The 24,611-nt window shown below is 39.0% G+C and overlaps 1 protein-coding gene across 4 annotated transcripts in view; it reads right to left on the bottom strand.

The window, feature by feature from the left end:
• Positions 1-9,323: 9,323 nt before the first annotated feature.
• Positions 9,324-24,611, bottom strand: part of ADGRG7 (adhesion G protein-coupled receptor G7) — a 60,118-nt gene continuing 44,830 nt past the window's right edge. For 2 of the 4 annotated variants that reach the window (XM_006058746.4, XM_044940998.2), the window contains 4 exons: positions 23,458-23,554; positions 19,253-19,408; positions 17,033-17,189; positions 9,325-9,984 (listed from right to left, as the gene is read on the bottom strand). In XM_006058746.4, coding sequence (XP_006058808.4) covers positions 9,736-9,984; positions 17,033-17,189; positions 19,253-19,408; positions 23,458-23,554 — 659 coding nt within the window. In that variant the 3' untranslated portion in view covers positions 9,325-9,735. Of the gene's footprint in view, positions 9,985-16,034; positions 16,094-17,032; positions 17,190-19,252; positions 19,409-23,457; positions 23,555-24,611 lie in introns of those variants that run through there. The other 2 variants (XM_025282719.3, XM_044940995.2) reach the window with 2 other exon arrangements.

Genomic DNA, 24,611 nt, shown 5'->3' with positions numbered 1-24,611 from the left:
TAGAGATCTCTTCAAGAAAATTAGAGATACCAAGGGAACATTTCATGCAAAGATGGGCTCAATAAAAGACAGAAACGGTACGGACCTAACAGAAGCAGAAGATATTAAGAAGAGATGGCAAGAATACACAGAAGAACTGTACAAAAAAGATCTTCACGACCAAGATAATCATGATGGTGTGATCACTCACCTAGAGCCAGACATCCTGGAATGTGAAGTCAAGTGGGCCTTAGAAAGCATCACTACAAACAAAGCTAGTGGAGGTGATGGAATTCCAGTTGAGCTATTTCAAATCCTGAAAGATGATGCTGTGAAAGTGCTGCACTCAATACGCCAGCAAATTTGGAAAACTCAACAGTGGCCACAGGACTGGAAAAGGTCAGTTTTCATTCCAATCCCAAAGAAAGGCAATGCCAAAGAATGCTCAAACTAGCGCAATTGCACTCATCTCAATGGCACCCCATGCCAGTACTCTTGCCTGGAAAATCCCATGGATGGAGGAGCCTGGTGGGCTGCAGTCCATGGGGTCGCTATGAGTCTGACACGACTGAGCGACTTCACTTTCACTTTTCACTTTCATGCACTGGAGAAGGAAATGGCAACCTGCTCCAGTGTTCTTGCCTGGAGAATCCCAGGGATGGTGGAGCCTCGTGGGCTGCCGTCTATGGGGTTGCACAGAGTCGGACACAACTGAAGCAACTTAGCAGCAGCAGCAGCACATGCTAGTAAACTAATGCTCAAAATTCTCCAAGCCAGGCTTCAGCAATACATGAACCGTGAACTTCCATATGTTCAAGGTGGTTTTAGAAAAGGCAGAGGAACCAGAGATCAAATTGCCAACATCTGCTGGATCATCGAAAAAGCAAGAGAGTTCCAGAAAAACATCTACTTCTGCTTTATTGACGATGCCAAAGCCTTTGACTATGTGGATCACAATAAACCGTGGAAAATTCTGAAAGAGATGGGAATACCAGATCACCTGACCTGCCTCTTGAGAAACCTGTATGCAGGTCAGGAAGCAACAGTTAGAACTGGACATGGAACAACAGACTGGTTCCCAATAGGAAAAGGAGTACGTCCAGGCTGTATACCGTTACCCTGCTTATTTAACTTCTATGCAGAATACATCATGAGAAACGCTGGGCTGGAAGAAGCACGAGCTGGAATCAAGATTGCCAGGAGAAATATCAACAACCTCAGATATGCAGATGATACCACCCTTATGGCAGAAAGTGAAAAGGAACTAAAAAGCCTCTTGATGAAAGTGAAAGAGGAGAGTGAAAAAGTTGGCTTAAAGCTCAACATTCAGAAAACGAAGATCATGGCATCTGGTCCCATCACTTCATGGCAAATAGATGGGGAAACAGTGGAAACAGTGTCAGCCTTTATTTTTGGGGGCTCCAAAATCACTGCAGATGGTGACTGCAGCCATGAAATTAAAAGACGCTTACTCCTTGGAAGGAAAGTTATGACCAACCTAGACAGCATATTGAAAAGCAAAGACATTACTTTGCCAACAAAGGTCCGTCTAGTCAAGGCTATGGTTTTTCCAGTAGTCATGTATGGATGTGAGAACTGGACTGTGAAGAAAGCTGAGCACCAAAGAATTGATGCTTTTGAACTGTGGTGTTGGAGAAGACTCTTGAGAGTCCCTTGGACTGCAAGGAGATCCAACCAGTCCATTCTAAAGGAGATCAATCCTGGGTATTCTTTGGAAGGAATGATGCTGAAGCTGAAACTCCAGTACTTTGGCCACCTCATGCAAAGAGATGACTCATTGGAAAAAACTCTGATGCTGTGAGGGATTGGGGGCTGGAGGAAAAGGGGACGACAGAGGATGAAATGGCTGGATGGCATCACCGACTTGATGGACGTGAGTTTGAGTAAACTCCAGGAGTTGGTGATAGACAGGGAGGCCTGGTGTGCTGCAGGTCATGGGGTCACAAAGAGTTGGACACGACTAGTGACTGGACTGAACTGAACACTGGGGCCAGCTGGAAGCTGGTAAGAGAGGCACCCATACATTTGCCTTTAGAGGGACTAGGGCTTGTGGACTCTGAAAGCAGCTTAAAGTTCTTTATGTTGTAATTCCCTTGTGCTTCATCCTCAAGCAATCCGTGAAGTCTTGTTTAATGTTAAACTTGTCCCTGACTCATTTGAAAAGACCCTGATGCTGGGAAAGATTGAAGGCGGGAGGAAGAGGGGCCGACAGAGAATGAGATGGTTGGATGGCATCACTGACTCAGTGGACGTGAGTCTGAGTAAACTCCAGGAGTTGGTGATGGACAGGGAGGCCTGGCATGCTGCAGTCCATGGGGTCTCAGAGAGTTGGACACAACTGAGCAACTGAACTGACTGACTGACCCTGGGTACTACTGAGGAAACTGAGAGATATGGTAGTGATAATTCCTCTGGTCAAAGCAGAAGCAAGAGCTGCCTGGGGCAAGAAGTGAGACATCAGATTAGTAAAGCATCATTTGGAAGCCAAATCAGAGGCTAAGGTGACCCGAGACAAGAAAGACTTCTGTGCCACATTAAAGCATTTCCCCAGGATTCTTCAGAAATACACATTTGGAAATTTTCAATGAAGAACTTTGTAAAACATTTTGCTTCTTGCTATGCAGTGGGATGTAGACTTACAGTACTGTGACTGGGCATGAAATCAAGGATATTTAGGTTTAGTAATATGTTATATGACAGCATGAAATTATCCTCTGAGTTTGTCAAATTTCCCCCTTTAGGTTATAGACACCTTTATAACCAAAACCATATCCTGCCCATTTTCTTGTTTTAACTAAATTACTAAACTGTTCACAAAAACATCAGTGACCTTTTGTGTTCCTGATCCTATATAAGAATTACATTAAAAAATTAATTTAAGAGCCTCATGAACAGCTGGAGTTCAACACCCAACCCAAAGATAAGAACATTACCCATAAATCATATTTCCCTTTTTGCTCCTCTCTTATGTGGCATTCAGTGAATATCTGTTGAGTCAGTGAAATAGTTATTGCTCTTCTGTAATGTGCCACAGTTGCTGATGATACAGGTCTCTGTACTTAGGCTCCCAATAAATGCTGGTGATAATTGGCCACAGAACAATAGACCAGACTGAGCCACTTGTCACTCTTAACAAGAACATGCTTTCTCCCACTCTGTGTGTAGACACTGATTTTAGTTACTGCTGCCTTTCATTAGATAAACCAGAAAAGCTAAGTTATACAATTGCCACTGCCTAAGCACTTAGGGTCACATTTATTGGGATAAGCATCAAACAAACCACCAAGAAGATTGTTCTGGGAACTCCATAAGCACACCTTTAAAGTGCTGTTAGTTAAAAACCCCATCTATTTTTGTGTGTGTGGCATTTGGAAAAATACTGACAGAGTAAATTGAACTTCATGATCACCTGGGCCTCTCCCCTATGTCCAGGTGAATTTGGTTTGAAATGAACACATAGAATAACCCTGAATTAGAAATGTGAAAGGTGGAAGCATGTGAAAAAAGGAGAAACAGTATAAGGAAAGACCTTTAGCTTAGCCTATAGCAAGGGGAGAAATGAGAACTCTACATTTGAAGGTTGGCTACGACTGAGCGACTTCACTTTCACTTTTCACTTTCATGCACTGGAGAAGGAAATGGCAACCCACTCCAGTGTTCTTGCCTGGAGAATCCCAGGGACGGGGGGAGCCTGGTGGGCTGCCATCTATGGGGTCACACAAAGTCGGACACGACTGAAATGACTTAGCAGCAGCAGCAGCAGCCCAAGTTTCACAGATATCTGAACAAGGGTTATAGCTGTACTGTGGTTTTGAGGAATGTAGTCAACTCACTTACATACCACCTGATCTTTCTCTTCATAAGTCAGCGTGGCTCACATTCTCCCAATAGAAGAGAAAAAATCCTAAGGGTGAAAAAGGGAGATTCTTTGACTGATAGAAAGTGGGACAAAGACTAGGAGCCTTGTAAACAAGTTGGATGAAACATCTGTTTCATCGTGTTCTCTTTTAGTAGTTAGTGTAAATCATTTTGAAAATTTCAATCATCTCAACTACCCTCAGAGGAACCAAAGAAATGACATAAGTTCCTTCCAGGGTAAGAATTTCATTAGATCCCTCCCTGAGAGTCAGCTCTGTGTGGCAGCAGTTGGCTAAATAAGAGAACTCCAAACAGAAGGGGGAACTCAGGAGGACCAGATAGGGGCCAGTTGGTCAGGTGAGCCTCCCCACCACTGGCCAAACATAAAGATCTATTTGTGTAAAGAAAGAAAGCTGCTACCCCATGTAGAAATAATAAAGGAGAAAATGATATTCTTACTGTATACCCCTGAGTTAGTCATTCTTAGCAAAATACTTGGTCTGTCCTACCAGCTGCATATCCACTGAGACCCACTGCCCTACCATGAGGGCTCTACATCCACCTCTCTCTAGAGAAACTGCTCCTTGAAGGCTGTTCTGTATAGGTGAAGGGGCTGGAACTTTGGCTCTATCTGGCATGCTCTATTTTCTTTTTTAAAGAAATATATTCATGTAATATGTAGGTGAAAAAATAATTTTAAAATAATTTCATCCTGTATTTAGAGTCACAAAATTCTAGAGCTGGTACAGAATTTACCTAGTAGTAGTAATAGTGTTAATTGCTCAGTCGTGTCCAACTCTTTGAGACCCCATTGACTGTGGCCCACCAAGCTCCTCTGTCCATGGAATTCTCCAGGCAAGAATACCAGGATGGGTAGCCATTCCCTTTCTCCAGGGGATCTTCTTGACCAAGGGATCAAATCTGGGTCTCCTAAACTGCAGGGGGATTCTTGGCCATCTGAGCCACCAGTCCTGCCTATTACAAAGGTAGAGCCTAGGCTTATGCCCAGAGAGGCAAATGTCTTGCTTTAAGTCACATAACGTAGCTGAGACCACACCACAAGTCCAGAGTGCTGCCCTAGTCTGCTATTACTTGGTAGGTACTATGGCAGAAAAATCAAATTTTTGTCATTGCAAAGGTCCAGAAGGTCTCAATATGTCATGATTTCATAGCAGATTATATCAAAGTTCAGCAAATTATCAATGTGATACTTACACGTGTAACGAAACTCTACTGGAAGAAGATAAGAATTGGACTATAGTTCCCTGGGAAATACAGCTTTTAAGAGATAACAGCGTAAGATCATACCACTCTGCTTTCCTTTTATTTTTTTTCTTTGTTAAAATAAAGGGCTAACATATCAAGCAATGGGATCTTTCAGAAACATGGTCAACCACTTGCAAAAAGAATTTATGACCTTTTTCCGCCTTTTGAAACAATTCAAAAATCAGGACTTTAAATACTAATTCCCGTATATTGCTACTGAGAGTATAAAATGGCAAAACTACTTTGCAAAACTGGCAGTTTCCTGCATAGTTAAATATACACTTACTTTACGACTCAGTATCACACTATACTAGATATTTTCAGAGAAAACATATCTACACAAAGACTTATAGAAGGATGGTTGTATCAGTTTTATTCGTGGTTTTCAAAACCTGAAAATGACCAAATGTCCTTCAACTAGTGAATACATAAACAAGACATGATCTATCCAAACTGAATTTTACTCAGCAATAAAAAGCAAGCCACTGATACATACATATAACATGGATGAATCTCAAAGACCCTATGCTGAATGAAAGAAGCCAGACTCAAAAGAGGATATGGTCCTATTTGGCGTTCTGGAACAGGCTAAACTAACACACGGTGGTAGAAAGCAGACCAGTGGTTACCTGGAGCTGGGAAGGGTGAAGTAAGGTTTAACTGGGGCAGAGAAGGTTACAGGGTGAAGGAAATGTTCTTAATCTTGTCTCACAGGTGTACACATTTGTTAAAACTCATCTAATTATACACTTAAAACGGGTGCATTTTATTGCATGTAAATTATATGGCAATGAAGTTAATTTTAAAAGTTAAAAAAAAAAAACAAAATTAACTCCAATAACCCAAATTAAGGAAAACCACTTCTATATTTTTTAAAAACCAAACAAAAATAGTCTTCAGTGACCCACTTGAGAGATTGAAGATTCCTATGGTGCACTGTCTTTGTATTGTATAACTTGTGTATTGTATGCATGTGTGCTAAGTTGTTTCTGTCATGTCTAACTCTGCAATGCATGGACTGTAGCCCTCCAGGCTCCTCTGTCCATGGAATTCTCCAGGCAAGAATACTGGAGTAGGTAGCTATTCACTTCTCCAGGGATCTTCCCGACCCAGGGATTGAACTCAGGTCTCCTGCACTTTTTATAGCAAAAATATAAGCTCACCGGACATGTTCCTTGGGTATTGATCTTATCCTTCTCTTCTTACTTATTGCTCCTATGATTATTTTCTCTTCTCCAGATTTTCTTACTCTATTTTTCAGCAGCTTTTATATTTTTTTTCAAATACACATTTTAATGTAAGTGAAGTAATACAGATGATGCATGTGTAACATTTGAATCTCCCTAAGGTTTTTTTGTGTATTAACAAATAGTTGCTAATCTTCTCCAAGATTTAGTGTTTTATTTTAAGAAAGGGTGGATAGATGCCAGAAGAAAGCATGTTGGAGAGGAAAAAATAACTTTGTCATGGAACTCCACCCAATTGTTACACGATATAATGAAGGGTGAGAGATGGCCTGTGTCTGTAATACATGATTCCTTTGGCCGTGGTTGGCATATTTATACCCCTGTTATTCATTTTAGAAGTTTTTACATAATCCCTAACCTATTCCTTAATACAAAACCATTCCTTAATACAAAATACTCTGCCTGCATGAAGACATTGAAACTCAAGAAATGCTAAATGCTCCCATAAATCTTTTGGATATCTTGAATCAAATGCAGAGTGAGCATTTTATTATATTATAAAGAGAGGAAACAAACTTGAGGGGAAATAATGTCATTTAATGTAATAGTTAAAGGGTTAATAGCCATAATAAGAATTCATACAAATGTATGAGAAAAAATAACAGTTCAATTGATAAATAAACTACATACACATATGAATAATTTTAAAAATAAAACACCACCAAAGTAAACAGTATACAAAAAACTGTTTATGGTACTCCATAATGTTGGTCACATTTTTGTCAAGACAATAGTATATACAAGGAACTTAAATGTTCATCCCTTTGACATGTTTATCATCATCCTGAGAATTTATCTTCAGGAAATAATTTAAAAGAAAGGAATATATATATATATATATATACACACACACACACACACCAGTTTATTAATCGTATGTCACTATAATATTAAAAATTGAAATGATCTAGACTTCGTGGCCCTAGTGGTAAAGAACCGGCCTGCCATTCAATCCCTGGGTTGGGAAGATCCCCTGGAGGAGGAAATGGCAACCCACTCCAGTATTCTTGCCTGGAGAATCCTAAAGACAGAGGAGCCTGGTGGTCCAAAGGGTGGGACATGACTAAAACAATGTAGCACACAGACATTCAGTAACAGAACAGCTTGGTAAGGCATGCTATATTATGCAATTATTACAAGAAGTGGGGAACTGTAACTAAATATCAGAATAAATTTCATTTGCTATAATTACAGCTGTTTAAATTCTTCTGTATTCACACAAGAGTAGAAGAGAACATTAAAAAAAACAGACATTATTGATAGGTCAGGGAATTACTGATTTTGCTATTTTGAAAAAGATAATTTATAAAGATTTTCTAAAATTGCCATAATATGGTTAGCACAAGGTTTTTAAAAATGTAAGCAGGAAGCTTCTTCCTCTCTTAGCAACTGGCCCCTCCCCCTCCAGCCCTATGTTTCCCACGCCCCACCCCCCCACCCCCGCCCCTGGGGATGGAAACAATCCTGCTGGCTCTACTTGGAGCTCATCTGAGGAGCCAGGTCCTGCAGATCCCAGGGTCACGGTAAGGGGATCCCACAGGGCTAGAGAGCTCCTGTGGTTGGCTGGCTGGTATGATACAGTCAGCACTTCTGGCCCAGGTTTTCCAAGAATGCCAAGCTCTTCTGAAGGAGACAATGACAGTGCGCTTGAAAATGATCTGCTTTTGTTGGTAACGGAGGGAGGGGGGGGGGCAAGAGGCAACATGAACTTCAAAATGGAAAGGGTAAAAGAAAAAACAATTCAGACTGACGAACAGTAATCTCTGAATTGTTTAGACCCAGGAAAGGAAACCCCAAAGTCAGCATGGTTTTTCCTCTCAAGTTGGATCACTAAACTAAAAAAAGATTCCCAATCAGTGCATGAGGTAAAGGCTTAAATCAATAGAATTATTTCCAAGAGGTAGAATTTCAGGGAAGGCAGGGGAACATCAATGTTTGCCTGACTTAGCCCCCACAACACGCACAGTACGCGGTTCTTTCACATTTATGGTAGAGCCTTTCCAGGAATGGTATATGGAATTTCGGTTTGCCGCACCTCCCAAAATGCTGGAAAAAGTACAGAGAAAACTAAAACCACCAAGGGAACACGTTTCACCCTCAGGCTAAATGTCTCTCTTTGGTGATTTTTTTTCCACATTTAAAGTGGCCTCCATTTAAGGTTTATTTTCATCTGAATATAAATTCCAGGACATCAAGTAGGTCAACCGCATCTTGTAATTTTCCCAAAGTCCAGCCCCTATCTAGGGATGTCACTATAACACCACTAAAAACACTGACCTCAGAGAATTGCTTTACTTATTCTCTTCCTTTTATATTTTCCATTATCCTGTAAGATCTCAATTATACTACAGATGGAGTAGGCTCTTGGCTCACCTAGAAATCCGACAGTCATTTACAACCATTTCTATAAAAAACACATGTTCTTTGAGGCCTGGTGAGAATGCTATGCCACAGCTTACTTGACCTTTGTTAGTCCCTTAGCTCAGTGCACTTGCAGCAGGTGCCTCGTTTGTGACAAAACAGAACACAGCATTTCAAAGACTCTATCTCCGAAGTCCAGTGGGAGTGCTCTCCAACCCAGTGGAGGTCATTTTTTATTTAGGAAGCCATTCATAATTCCAGTGTTTGAAACCTCATGAGCAGCTGGATCTTTTAGAAGTCATAAGGGGTGATAGTGACTAACTTTTCATTTTCTGAGCCTCACTGTCATTTCATCAATAAAAGGTTAGATGTATCAAGAACTGGAAGGAAATAGAGGCTTTAGCAACCAGCTCATTTTTCTATGTCTCACTTTCCAATTCTCATGGAATCAATTCCTCTGGGCATAAAATATGCTTTTTGTTTTAACAGGGAAAAAAAAAAACCTTTCCAGAGGTTAAGTAAGTGCAAAGTTCTTGACTGGAAATAAAAGTACAAGCACATACAAATTTAATATATTCACAGATCAGAAGTATGATACATACAAGCAACTCCTTGTAGTGTTCACCAGAAAACATTTTGTTCTGGGGGGGTAAATTTTTCTCTTCATGTCCTTTTTGGTAAATTATAAACGAATTTGTTTTAGGTTCTATATTTTTATCAAACTTTGTCACACAGACTTTATGATGTAGGGAGCAATGATAATCGAATTATCTTGAAAGCTGAGTGGAATTCTTCATTTCACTGGGGTAAGACTCTATTGAATAATAGAAAAACTACAAAATCCACCATTCCTGATGATAATAAACAACAAGTTTTATCTAAGTCTTAACTTTAAGCAAAATATACTGAGGGAGATTTTATGAGAAGACTGGATAATAAAGGAAGGAAATGGAAAAAGTGAGCTGAATAAAAAGAGGGCCACAAAAGGTAACAGTTTTACTGTCTAGGTGCTTGTGTTTACTTGATCACTCTCAGACATCTCCTCGGTAAGTGTAGACTGCTCCAGCAGCCTAAAACGTTCATTTAGGGCTGGAAGTGACCTGATCAAGTTATACATCCTCACACGCAGCCTCGGCTTTGACGGCAGCACCTTCACTCTCCCAGCGGTGGATGACAATGACTTCAACACTTCGGAAGCTTTGCTCTGGAAGATTTTTGTTCTCACAGTGTAGAGGATAAAAATTTGCAATCCCTGGCAGACAGAATAAAAGTTTAATATTAGATAAGTATTGAGACACAGAATCAGGGAAGAAATTGTATTTCACCCTGCCACCCCACCCTTCTTTGTGGCTGAGAACCTGAGTTTACCAGTCTGCAACGTACTGCTACGTACTTTTTTTTCTATGAAGATTGAGGCAATGTTCTTCTCATATTTGAAGAGCTGTATGTAAGTAGTAGACTTAAGAGACCTGAGTTCAGGTCTCCATTTACCACATGTTGGCTGTGCAAAGGACAGGCTTGTTTTCCTCCTGACACCAACCAATTCTGACACCAACTGGTGTCCTACAATTCAATTCTGATGCTAACTACACAGAGTCCGTGTCAGACCCTACAGGCAAAGGGCTCAGTCCCACAGGACTGCCCTCAGTAATGGGTATTACATTCCCAGGCAATCCACTCTTCTGTTCAACTTGACTACTGCCTCCCTACTTCAGGTTGGATAATTTGCTACAAGGACTCACAGAACTCATTCACGACAGAGCTTTACTTACTGTTACCTGTTTACTATAAAGGATACAAGTCAGGAACAACCAGTCAGAAGAGATTACAGGGCAAGAGCATGGAGCTTCCATGGTCCCTCTGAGTGTCACCCTCCCAGCACTTCAATCTGTTCACCAACTTGCAGGCTCTCCAAACCCCTTCATTTAGGGTTTTTATAAAGGTTTCAATGGCACCCCACTCCAGTACTCTTGCCTGGAAAATCCCATGGACGGAGGAGCCTGGTAGGCTGCAGTCCATGGGGTCTCTAAGACTGAGCGACTTCACTTTCACTTTTCACTTTCATGCATTGGAGAAGGCAATGGCAGCCCACTCCAGTATTCTTGCCTGGAGAATCCCAGCGACAGAGGAGCCTGGTGGGCTGCTGTCTATGGGGTCGCACAGAGTCGGACACGACTGAAGTGACTTAGCAGCATAAAGGTTTCATTACACAGATGTGATCAATTAAATCATTAGCTGTTGGTGAATGACTCAATATCCAACCCTTCTCCCATCCCTGGAGGTTGGGGAGTGGGCTGGAAGTTCCAAACTTCTAATCAAGCCTTGGTCTTTCTGGTGACCAGCTTCTATCCTCAAGCTATCTAGGGACCTCAGCCACCCGTCATCTTATTAGCATGCAGAAAACTCAGAGAGTCCAAAGATTAAAGAATCTGTGTGCCAGGAACTGAATACAAAGACCAAATATTTAGTATACCACAGTAACTTTGTTCTTTTTTTAGTGTCTGTGATCTTCAGTTTCCTAAATGGGTAGATTGACCATGGGTTCCCTAATTCTTCTTACAGTTCTAGTATTCTGTGATTCTACATTTCTTGGATTTTTGGTAAAATAACTAGAAATTTGATACATTTAAGGACAAAAAAAAAATTTAAGCCACTTCTATTCACTGCTTTTCTGTACTTTACATAAGAAGACCAGATATGCACGAGGAATTAAACCACAGAAGACTGAACACTATTTCCTATACATTTTCAAAATGTATAGAACCACTTTTTGCATTCTTATTAATATCAGACACATGCTTGTCATTCAATATTCATCATTTAATCCTTCTCATTTAGTCCTAATATCAACCCTATAAAATAAGGTTTATTACCCTATGTTATGACTTCCCTGGTGGCTCAGAGGTTAAAGCGTCTGCCTCCAATGCGGGAGACCTGGGTTCGATCCCTGGGTCAGGAAGATCCCCTGGAGAAGGAAATGGTAACCCACTCCAGTATTCTTGCCTGGAGAATCCCATGGACAGAGAAGCCTGGTAGGCTACAGTCCATGGGGTCTCAAAGAGTCAGACACAACCTTGCGACTTCACTTCACTTCACTTCACCCTATGTTACATATAAGGAAACTACGGATTTTCCAGGCAAGAGTACTGGAGTGGGGTGCCACTGCCTTCTCCTAAGGAAACTACAGTTCAGATAAATTAAGTAACTTGCCTAAAATTAACACAACCAGTAATCAGTAGAGTCTGGAACTAAACTACACGTTTGGCTCCAAAACTCCAGTATCTGATACATTACTCTGCCTCTTGCTTGTAATATAAAGGTCATATAAAGTACATTATAGCATCTAAAAGACCCCTGATAATTCCTCATTAATATCCTTTGTGGAAAAGTAAATAACATCCATAGTTGAGTTGAGAGTATTGTACCAATGTTCATTTCTTGATTTTAACAATGTTATACAAGATATTATCATTGGGAAAAGCTGGGCAAAGAGTATAGGGGAACTCTATACTGTCTTTGCAATTTCTTATGTAAGACTATTTCAAAATATAAAAGCTATTTTAAAAAATCCATGGATGTCTCCCAGATTGATATCTACTAGGCCCAAGCCTTAAAAAGATTATTTCTAGAATCATATCATATGAATACCATTACAGGAGACTTCTGGTGCCATGGTTAGATAACTCCGAGAGTTTGACTAATAGGATCAATACATATTGGCTAGGGATACACTAGATCTCTGGCCAAAAGCAGGAAGATTAACTTGATTGTTACCCAATGGGTGGTATCTACTCCCCTGAAGAAGGCCTTGATGACACGAGGGTGTTTTCAATGGGACATGGGTTTCTGGAGGACAAAAGTGGCCACTGGTCATCCTGATTATTCAAGGGAGAGAAATTTGCTTTGGAGACATGAAGATCTGGGCCCTGGAAAAGCATCATTTTTGTGCAGTACATGATTTCACCTGGATTTTCCAGAATTCAAACTCTAAGGTAAAGATAAGGATGGATAGAATTTCTGGTTGTACAATAATTAGGAAAAGACCTAGACCATGAAGAATTCATAAAGACACCATCCTGCAGGATCCTGTATTCCCTAAAATCCCAAAGATGTTATCTGAAAAGACAAAATGTATGGGTCAAACTAATTCTCACTAGCACAAAGATCAAATTGTACCTTTTAAGTAATACTTGTAACACTCAGTAAAATATTTATTAGAATTATAGATTATTCTAAACCTAGAAGGAGCCTTCCATGTGAACTAAGCTAGTTGTTCCTACTCCTTAGTATCCAAAACAATTACTTGGGGCCCTTGTTTAGCACGAAGATTTCTAGCTCTTACCTCACAGGTTCTGACTGAGTAGGTAAGGGGTGAGGCTCAAGAATCAGCATTCTAACACATCATGTAAATTCTGATGTAGGCAATATTCAGGCCCACTTTGTAAAACACTGTGTTAATGTTAACAGCCCCACTTCATTATATATTTTACCTGCCTCAATCAGAAAAGTTGTGTGACTCCTAAAATCATATGAATCATTAATTGTAAAGCTGGAAGGTAGCTTAAATCTCCTTTTAGTTCAATGCTCTTGCCAAATGACCACCTTCAACTTTACCATAAAGTATTAACCTTTTGTAATGAGTCTCTATTTTGTAATATGTCTCTCCTGTGCATGGAGAAGAAAATATCCTTGCCTAGATCTTCTTTTAGATACTTTTCTAAATTACCAGTCACCTTAGGTGACAATTCCATGATTCGGCTGGCAATCCCAGACTAAGCTTACACTACTTATTGTCCTTCTGGGGAGTTTCCTTTGGGTGTTGCAACCAGTAAAGGTCTGCCTTATAGCCATTCAAATTTGGTGGCAGGCACACATCCACTTTTTTTTTTCTTTTTGTTGAAGGATAATTGCTTTAGAGAATTTTGTTTTCTGTCAAACCTCAACATGAATCAGCTATAGGTATACATATATCCCCTCCCTTTTGAAACATCTATTGTTTAATGGAATTATTCTCAAAAAATGCCTGAGAGGGCTGTCTGGGATAGAGGGCGAGGTCCTACAAACATTAAACGTGGTGGCAGCAATTCAGACAGCCAAGCAGCTCCCACACTGCACACAGCTCCCCGCACTTGAGGCTTACAGGTAAATAATCTATGTGGATTGCATCAGTGTCACTTTCCTGAGTTTTATTATACATATTATAGTCATATAAGATGCTATCACTGGAAGAGCTGGGTGAAGGCTACATAGGAACTCTCTGTACTATTTTTATAACTTCTTATGAGTTCAAAATTATTTCAAAAAATATTCTAAGGGGTTATATAAGACTGAGAAGAAGAAAAAAATTCTGACCTGTCTCAGTTTTTCCACAACATAAAATCTCAATAAAGTCCATGCAATTTCAATGGAAAAAAAAAAAAAAGATTATTGCCAAGAATTAAATGCCAAGCTAATCTGGAATCCATGTGCCATGGTACCTAAAGAAAAATGATCAGCTAGAAAAGTCCTCATTCGTATTTACTAACTAACCATTAAACAATTACTCCAAAAACATCCTATCATTAATGAGAAATTCATTAAAATTAAAAAGTCAAAATAACATGACATTCCAATATAGAAGGACTGGCAAAAGGCATTGGTGGTAATGTAAGCTGATGCAGCCACTGTGGTACACAGTATGGAGGTTCCTCAAAAAAACTAAATATAGAACGACCATATGATCAAGTGGTTTCACTCCTGAGCATATAGCCTAAGAAAACAAAAACAATAATTCAAAAAGATATGTGCACCCGAATGTTCATTAACAACATTTACAATAGCCAAGATATGGAAACAACCTAAAAAGAAGAGTACTTTAATTATACTGAAGTATAAATTCACTCTGCCAGCTCAGAAAAGATGAAACTCCATGTACTGATGGAAAAACCCTTCTAATACGATTCATCAGAGCAAAAGGCAATGTTCACTATAGGAAGAGGCACAGAATAAGAAGCACAGAGAGAAATTCCTGATCTTAAGGTAAGTCTTTCAATAATGCCTCCTTGTTTTATTTTAAACTTTTGACATTCCCCCTGTATAATACATGGGCTTCCTGGTGGCTCAGTGGTAAAGACTGCACCTGCTAATGCAGGAGATGCAGATTTGATTGCTGGGGTAGGAAGATCCCCTGGAGAAGGAAATGGCAACCTGCTCCAGTTCCAGTATTCTTGTCTGGGAAATCCCATGGACAGAGTAACCTGGCAGGTTACAGTCCATAGGGTAACAAAAGAGTCAGACACAACTTAGGAGCTAAACAACAATAATATATAATACACAAATACAAATGAATAAAAACAAAAATGTTCTGAAGTCAAACAAAATTTTTTATTTTCAGTTACCATTTGGATTCATCTATATGACTATTTTTTCATGATGAAAATCAGAAGGTGACCATAATTCTTAATCTAAATGTTGAGCTTCTCACAGTGGATACTCCCAAAATGTTAACAGAATGGTTTCCAAAGAAGGAAAGAATAGAAATTTCCCATTCAGATATTTTAAACAAGTATGAATGAAATTTTTAAAAGATTTATTATTTTAAATATATTCTTGAGATAAGACTCAAGAATAAAAGCATCTTCAGTCCTATGTGTGACATCCTACGTATGTCACAAAAACAACTTCATAAGGTTCTGTTCCTATCAAAGCAATTATTTCCAATTATTCTTCAATAAAATCTTTTAAAAGTTAAATAATCATACAATTTCAAAAAAGGGAGAAAAAAAATTCAGCCAACCCCACAGGGGTCCAGGCTCCAGGGACCAGTACAGTACTGACCATACTAACCACAGTGAGGCTCCCTGGATGTGCTGCATGGAAGAGAAGGAAAGGTGGTGCTCGCCAGGCCAGCTGCTTGACAGAACCCCTTCTGCTTGGAGGACTAACATGGTTCAACTCTATTGAAATTATATTCCATGAACTCCAGCTCAGGAAAGGATGTAGTAGATAAGTCATTTAAGAAAAAACATTTTTCTTCCCCTTTCCTTAAAGTGTATTAAAAATAGAGTGACCTAAAGTTAACTAAGCAGTGACCTTCAGAGAGTTTTAAGATAAGAAAGTTTGATCCAGGGTGGTATCATCTCTGCCACTGCATGGTCTGCTACTGAAAGGTTGTTACTGAATGAAAAGACGCCGGGATTCTTGGCCTCCAGAGGAGAAGAATTCAATCCAGGGCCAGAGACGAGGCTTGATCACTCAGAGCTTTTGGGTAATAAAGTTTTATTAAAGTATAAAGGAGATAGAGAAAGCTTCTGACATAGGCATCAGAAGGGGGCAGAAAGAGTACCCCACTGTTAGTCTTCAGCTGGATAGTCACTAGCAGTCTGTTAATGAAAGAAAGGAATATCTTAAAACTCAGAATGGCACCAGGCCCCTCATCCATAAGAAGCATTTTGGGATAATCTTGGTACCAGATGATTCATCCCAGGCCATAAAATGATTGACTTGAATCTTATAGAAGGGCAGATTACCATACAAATAGTTTTGTTTACATAGATTGCTGCTGCTGCTGCTGCTGCTAAGTCGCTTCAGTCGTGTCCAACTCTGTGAGACCCCATAGACAGCAGCCCACTAGGCTCCTCTGTCCCTGAGATTCTCCAGGCAAGAGTACTGGAGTGGGTTGCCATTGCCTTCTCCAATGCATGAAAGTGAAAAGTGAAAGTGAAGTCGCTCAGTCATGCCCAACTCTTAGTGACCCCATGGACTGCAGCCTACCAGGCTCCTCCGTCCATGGGATTTTCCAGGCAAGAGTACTGGAGTGGGTTGCCATTGCCTTCTCCGTTACATAGATTAGGGGAACAATATCTGAGTATAACATACTGGTTTGTCAAGTAGGTTCTGAGCCATTAGGCTAGACCAACTTGAAGACATAGTCTGGGGTAAATGCATAGTACATTAACATAGCTTAAGACAAACATTTCCATAAGAAAAATGCATTGTTAACTCAAAGTTTGAGAATAGTTAACTTCAGGTGAAACCAGGTGTCAGTATGGCAACACAGCATTTTAAGAAAAACCTCCTTTTAAATTTGTATGGCAAAACCAATACAATATTGTAAAGTAAAAAAAAATAAATAAATAAAAAAATAAAACTAAAAAAAAATTTTTGTATAGAGAAGGAAAAAAATATCGCTAGTTTGTTTCCTCCTCCCTCTTAAGAGAGATAAAAAGGTCTGACACTTGCAACCTATTTCCTCCATTTGGAGACCCCTGGCCTTCCTGCCTGTTACCCTCTCACTACCTTCGGACTAATCCATACCATACCTGAGTTGTGTTGAAAAGGCAGAATATGTAGCTGAAGATGAGCCTGATATTTTCATTATCAGTTAGCATGAAGTATGCCAGAATCCAAGTAACTCCAAAGACGACTGCAACAGATAAAGTGCTAAGAATCTTCTTTAGGGATGAAGCCTTCTTTGTGCTAAATAAGAGAAAGCAAGAAAGAAAACAGGGTTCAATTCAGGTTCTTGTTTTTTTAATATCATTGTTAACCTCTTATTGAAAATACATGTTCAGCTCCACATATACACTGTTCATTAAACAACATTATGCTTCAGGTAGAAAAACCTATGTCACTCTGGATAAAATACATGTATATGAAAAGAAAGAGAGAGAAAGAAAGCAAGGAAGGAAGAAAAGAAGACAAAACAGTGATATCTGTTTAAAAGCTCAAGCATAAATACTTCCTTAAATATAGGCAAATTTCACAAAGAATCAAGTTTTCCTTGGAATGAAATTTGATTTTAGCGATTATTACTACCGGATCAGTAATTCCTTTTTCGGGGATCTGGGACCTTTGCATGCTATAGGTTGATAAGCCTTTAAAGTGTAGACTTTCCTGTCAGGCTGTCTATATTCCTGGTATCTGAGCTGGGCCTTCTGACTTGCTTTGATCAGTGGGACATCAGCATTTGTTCCACAAACAGAGGCTTGAAAGCATTCTGCTCATCAGAGCATGCCTTTTCTTATTGCTCTTTGAAACCCTGAGAGTACTATGTTAAGAAACCTGGACTGGTTTAATGGACAGTGAGACCACATGGAGCAGAGATAAGCTTCCCTAAGTAGTTCCCACTCAATACCGATCAACTACCAACATCAGCATGAAAGTGACTCATCCTAGATTATCCACCAGCATTCAAACTGGCCAAGACCAAAACAACCACCTGACCAACACTCAAACGTATGACAAATAATAAATATTTGTCAGTCTAAACTGTTAAATTTGGGGGTAATTTGTTATATAGCAAAACTTAACTGATACGTAGAAGATAATTTGTTAAAAAATAAATTGTAACCCACTCTTCATTGTAATAAGTCAATTTAAGAACCATGGGCTGTCAGTCAAAATTTTGAAATGAATTTGTTTGATGGCTATGGCCTAAATGATACTCCTCTGTATAAAGGAAATTTAAGAATTCACAATTAGGCTAACAAGACTTTATCAACATTTTCTTCACTGCTAAAAAACAGGTTTGAATGAGTATAAGTGATAGTCTTTTCCCCACAGCTTCTCTCAATATAGGCTATCATCCATATAGGAAATATGATAATTACTCCTGACTGGTAAAGTACACATTTAAGATTACATTTATACTAATTATGATTGTTTTTCACCCATCTTTTCATACAAAATAGATCTATTTAGTGATCAATAAAGTTCACAGATATATTTACAGTACGTCTACTTGGATAAAGCAGTCTTATAGAATTAAGCCTGAATTCATAGCTTCATTAGCACTGTGTTCTAACTAGTTCATGCTGTAGGATATGGAAGTGGAAGGACTGTATGTGTTTAATAGTTTCTCTTCTTTGTCTCTCCAATCAAAGCTCTTTCTGTATGTCAGTGATGACAATGAAAATGCTTATTGAGGTCATAAAGGTTACAGAGGAATAATCAGTTCATGGGAAGTAATAAACCAGAGAGCACACACCCTATCTGCAGGGAATGTGGGCCCAATCTTGCCAGATGTTCTAATTTTTTTCAAGAAAAAATATAGTTTTTAAGTGAAATCTCTCAATTTTTATGTTTGCAACTAATTTTCAAAAATTTAAAGTCATTATGTGATTCAGGCAACACATGTAAAATATAACCTACAGTTACTAGTCTGTGAAATGAAAATACAGTCACTGGCATTTCCTTACAACCCTCTCATATTTTTAATTATTCACATCTGATTTCATGAATATTTGGGACTGGGAGATAAAATTTTTTCCTTGATGCCTTTGAGTTTAGTTTTATTAGGCTTATATAGCACAAAAGTAACTTAAGTAGTACAGTAGACTCACATTATAGCATCGAAATTGGAAGATGAGACGATTTACTTTCTGAGACAAAGTGTAAGAAAAAAATCTGTCCTGCAAACCACATATTCTTGCATTTTCCTGGAGTCTGAAAACTCTTCCAGGAGCAGTGAATATATCACTGTGCTATATTATGTACTATATGAACATGCCTGCCAACTTCTCATTCACTGGGAATCTTACCTTGTCAGATTCTGATTATTCTTCCACAGTACTTGGACTACAATGATAATAAATATAACAATGTTGCTGATGATGATAAGGGTCACAGGTACAATGAATGACCACAACAATGGACTTGCTATCAAACCACTGCTTCCTTGAGTTGCCAGCCAGCAGCTATGGAGAGAAAAGAAATGATTTCAGCAAACTAAGAAAGGTATACAAACTCTTCTCTGTGCTGTTCACACTACTGATATTCACTTGACTGAAAGACCTGCTAAAAGTCAGTATCCCTTTGCCTTATATATACTGGAGATGATTTTCAAGAATTCAACTGACTAGAAAAATGAAATGCACTGATTCTGCCAAATTTCTCTGTGAGAATGTATGGTCTAGTAGAAAGGAAGTGGACTTCTGAGTCAGGCGGTCCTAAATTTAAAAGTCCCTCTCTGTCACTTACAAGGTGTTTGATGTTAGGTAAATTATTATTTTATATTTAAATATGTAACACACTCAGATGGCTCAAAATTTTAAAGGTATAAATTATCATAGAGAGACAAGACCCTTCCTACAACTATCCCTGGTCACCTAGTTTTTATCTCTGGTGGTATTCACTGTTTCTTGTGTATTCTTCTAGAGTTAGGCTATGTATACACTGGCAAAGGTATACATTTTCCTGATTCTGAAGCAAATGATAACATATGATACTTCTTACTTTAACTAAAAACATATCTTAGAGATTATTCCATATCAGAATATAAAGATCATCTTCATGACTTTTCACAGCTGCATATTATTCCATTATTTCATTATACAATAAATTATTTAAACTCTCATTAATAGACATTTTTTAAAGTTTAATGATTAAAATTATTTGATTAGTCCTTTAAACTTGCTGCATCTGTTTATATATATATTTTTTTTTCTTTTTTTTTTGACTGTGCTGACTGTGCTGGGTCTTGGTTGCTGTGTGGGGTTTTCTCTAGTTACAGAGAGCAGGGGCTACTCTCCAGTTGCAATATGTGGGCTTCTCATTGTGGTGGATTCTCCTGTTGCAGAGCACGTACTCCAGGCATTCAGGCTTCAGTAGTTGCAGCACATGGGCTCAATAGTTGCTGCTCCCGGGCTCTGGAGCACAGGCTGCACAATTGTGGTGCATAGGCTTAGTTGCTCTGCAGTATGTGGGATTTTCCAGACAAGGGATTGAACCCATGTCTCCTGCATTGGGAGGCAGATTCTTTACCACTGAGTCACCAGGGAGGCCCTCATTGCATCTGTTTTTGTCTTTTTGTTATTGTTGGTGGCAGTTTTGGTGGCATATTTTTCCTAATTTATGAAATTCAGTAATCATCTCCTGGCATTGTTATAAGAATAAATTCATTCATTTAATAAGTATTTATAGAGTACATGCTAAGTGCCACATTGTTCTAGATACCAAGATATTAACAGTGAATAAAATACCAAAATTCTTTTCTTTAGTGAAGTTATTCTGGTACAGGAAAAATAAATAAAACTGATGCATTAATAAAATATATACCATATATCAGATGTTAACAAGTGCCATGGAGAAAAATAAAACAGGTAGTGAGGGTAGTTACTACCATGTATATGTGTATCTGTGTGTGTTGCATAGGGGAATTGGGAAGGAAGAGTTTCATTTTAAATAGAGTGATCAGGAAAACCCTTATGGAAAAAAATATTTGAGTAAAAATCTGAAGTAGATGAAGGGGAAGGGTGTTCTCGGCAAAGGGAACAGCAAGTACAAAGGCTCTGAGCTGAGAGCTTAAGGAAGGGCTAAGAGGCCAATGTGGCCAGAATACAGTAAGTAGATGAGATTAGCAAAAAGATGCAAATTATGTCTGGGTTTTATAGGTGACTGAATGTACTCTTGGCGAGAAAGAGAAACTTGACATGATCTATTCTTAGTTTTTAAAGTATTATTTTAGATGCAGGGATAACAGAAGAGCACATCCAAAAGGAGAAAGTCGGCTAGGAGTCTACTGCAACAGTCTGGTGGCCTAGACCCAGGAAGAAGAGATGCTGAAAAGTAGTCTGATTCCAGATATGTTTAAAAGTAAAGCAAAAGGATTTATTGATAGGTTAGATGGGAGATATAGGAGAGTTACAAGTGATTCCAAAGTTTTTGGCTTGAGTACCTGGAAGATGGATTCTACATAGAGACTGATCCTTGTAGGAATGGGGTTTCTAGAATTAAGATTCAAGAGTCACAAGCTCAAAGTTGAATCTGATGAACAGCTATGAACCTGAGGTCTGAAGAGTATTATAAGTGAACCTCAGATGAAGCATTTAACTCCTTGGTGATTTTGTCATGAAACATGGGAAAAGATAGCTGTAGCAGATAGAGCATAGCTTCCAGAAAATTCTCCCTCAAGCATTATAATTTCCCAATGGTTACTATAACCCTTCAGGAAAGTCTGAAACAGCCTATATGGTGGGACAGAGATCTGGGGGATAGAGCATTAAACAAGCTTGTGGCCTGTCCTGCAGTCACGCCTTAGTTGGGTCCTGGCAGAAGTAGCAGAACATCAAGGGAACTGGGGTAGGGATTTCAGACATGACTGGTAGAACTGGGAGCCATGGTTGGGGAACAGGGAGTATGGTATATTGAGAAGCAATTTCTGGGAGCTTAACTCAAGAAAACCCAAAAAAGTCCTTCCTCTTTCTAAATGCATCCTGAAGACATGTGAACTTTGATGCATGTGTACAGGGTGGAAAGGGAGAATAAGGGTCCAAGATGAAGCTGATATTCATGTTACACATCCTTTCCTTTCTTCCCAACTCTTATTTTCAGTTGCCAGGGTCTTGCCTAACATCTAATACTGTACTCAGAAAAGAATCTGCTCTCAGTTCTTTACAGCTCAGTGTGAATAAATTTAAGACAGCAGGCATCTTTCTACTGAAGACTTCTATAGGCGTGGGTCTAACCCTGTGGTTCAGTTAGGGTAGGAAATTAATAATAATGCAATTTGAGGTGAATTACCTCTCCCATGAGATAGTTGCATCTTACTCTTTATCTTCAATTGTGGAATTAAAATTTTAAAACCCATCAAAAGATATTTATTCTCAATTAAACAGAAAAAAATAGTGCCGGGAGCATGTGGCTGCTAAAGTCAAGCCAGACAGTTAGATCCCTATTTTACACTTGGTCATGGTCAGCCCTAGAAATAGGTGAGCGCCCTGACACTACAGCCTTCCCTTGTGTATACTTGCACATTTCCAAGAGTTCTGTTCTGATCTAAGTTTGTCTGAGAATTAAAGCAGAATCCAAGGATAAGAATGGTTACATTTATAAAATATGAAGGAAAAATAAATTAAAAAGCAGTTACCATTTGGCAGCAGAAATACACATAGAGTTTCTTCTCAATTTCCTCATACAAATACCATCTCCTCAAGCAAATACCATGCATTCAGGTACTCCCATTGTTTTTTTCCCCAAACTTTAAACTTTTTATGTTGTATTGGAGTATAGCCGATTAACAATGCTGTGGTAGTTTCAGGTGAATAGCAAAGAGACTCAGCCATACATATACATGTATCCATTCTCCCCCAAACTCCCCTCCCATCCAGCCTGGCACATAACATCCAGCAGAGTTCCATGTGCGATACAATAGGTCCCTGTTGGTTATCTGTTTTAAATATAGCAATGTATACATGCAGGTACTCCCATTATTGACAGTTGATTATTCACACTGGAGTCACAGAGAGAATTGATAAATCATCATGAAATACTCATTATAATCATATCAACACAGAACTGGTTTATAAGCATGGAGAGTGCTCAAGTTATAAAATGCTTTCACACTAGCTTGATCCCTCACAGTAACCCCAGAGCAGGTATTACTGTTATTGTTATTCTCATTTTTTAGATAAGAAACTAAGATAAGGGGTTACTAAGGATCACATTTCTTGTTTCCTATGATTTTCAGAGGTAATGAAAGAAGACAAATTTAATATTAAAAAGTTTACATTTATAAATTTAGAAGGAAGGTAATTACTTGCTTTGTAAACGGATTTATCATAGGAAAGTTTCATATCATCGCATTTAAAATATAATGTGCTCTTTGAGAATTTGAAATACACAGTTATAATGTGACAATTATAAAGTGAGATGCATATTACGAGGACCTTTGGACTCGATGTCATTGAGTAGTGACACTCAAAAAAAAAAAAAAAAAAGAACGGGCATTTAAAAAATAAAAACTTACATTTCCTCTTGCCGGTAGCCTAACTCCCACTGTGAATTATTTCCATTCTGAGAACAAATAACTCCCACTGTCACAGCTACCACCAGAGCCGGGACTCCTATGTGATAAGGAGAATTGCAGAATAAACTATTTACCCAAACCTGGGATTAATTATAAAAGACTATGAATGAATTATATATCTGACCTTTTTCAGGATATATTGTTCTTTCTGCTATACACAATGTACTAAGTGATCTACAGATGCAGGTTAACAGTGGACATAGTTTTTCAGTGTTTTATTTTCCCTTTCAATGTTGGCTATGCGTACCAATCCTATACCATTTCCAATCTTTTTGTAACTGTTAACACAATGTCCACTCTTAAATGGCTCAATTTCTCTTTCATTTGAATAAACTTAAATTTAGATAACACTAAAACAACTCTCCTTTGCAGGAACCCATTAAATGTTTCAAATTACTTTTCTTAAAAGAGTCCCTCTGACTGTCTTGAAATGTTATTTTTAAAGTAGCCAGAAGGTTGATTACATGTGGTCTAAATCTCAAGTCTAATTAACAGAGATGTTAAAGGAAATAAACATTTAAAGTTAGTTCATAATGTGTTACCCTACTCCAGTACTCTTCCCTGGAAAATCCCATGGATGGAGGAGCCTGGTAGGCTACAGTCCATGGGGTCGCTAGGAGTCAGACATGACTGAGCGACTTCACTTTGACTTTTCACTTTCATGCATTGGAGAAGGAAATGGCAACCCACTCCAGTACTCTGGCCTGGAAAATCCCATGGACGGAGGGGCCTGGTGGGCTTCAGTCCATGGCGTCACTAGGAGTCGGACACGACTGAGCGACTTCACTTTCACTTTTCACTTTCATGCATTGGAGAAGGAAATGGCAACCCACTCCAGTATTCTTGCCTAGAGAATCCCAGGCATGGGGGGGCCTGGTGGGCTGCCGTCTATGGGGTGGCACAGAGTCGGACACGACTGAAGCGACTTAGCAGCAGCAGCAGCAGCATGATGTGTTTAGGATAGCTGCTTGATCATATCTGCCCTCTTCACAGAAGACACTCCTTCACTAGACAGAAGGCACTCTTAGTGATTGCTGGATTTTCCATCTCCCCTATCTGGAGGCCTTGTACTACTAGGTCTTCAATAGGTGTTT

The sequence above is a fragment of the Bubalus bubalis genome, chromosome 1 (genome assembly GCF_019923935.1).
Source record: "Bubalus bubalis isolate 160015118507 breed Murrah chromosome 1, NDDB_SH_1, whole genome shotgun sequence".
Taxonomy (NCBI): Eukaryota; Metazoa; Chordata; class Mammalia; order Artiodactyla; family Bovidae; genus Bubalus; species Bubalus bubalis.
Note: the sequence above shows the minus strand (reverse complement) of the source record. Positions and strands in the feature narration are given on the sequence as shown.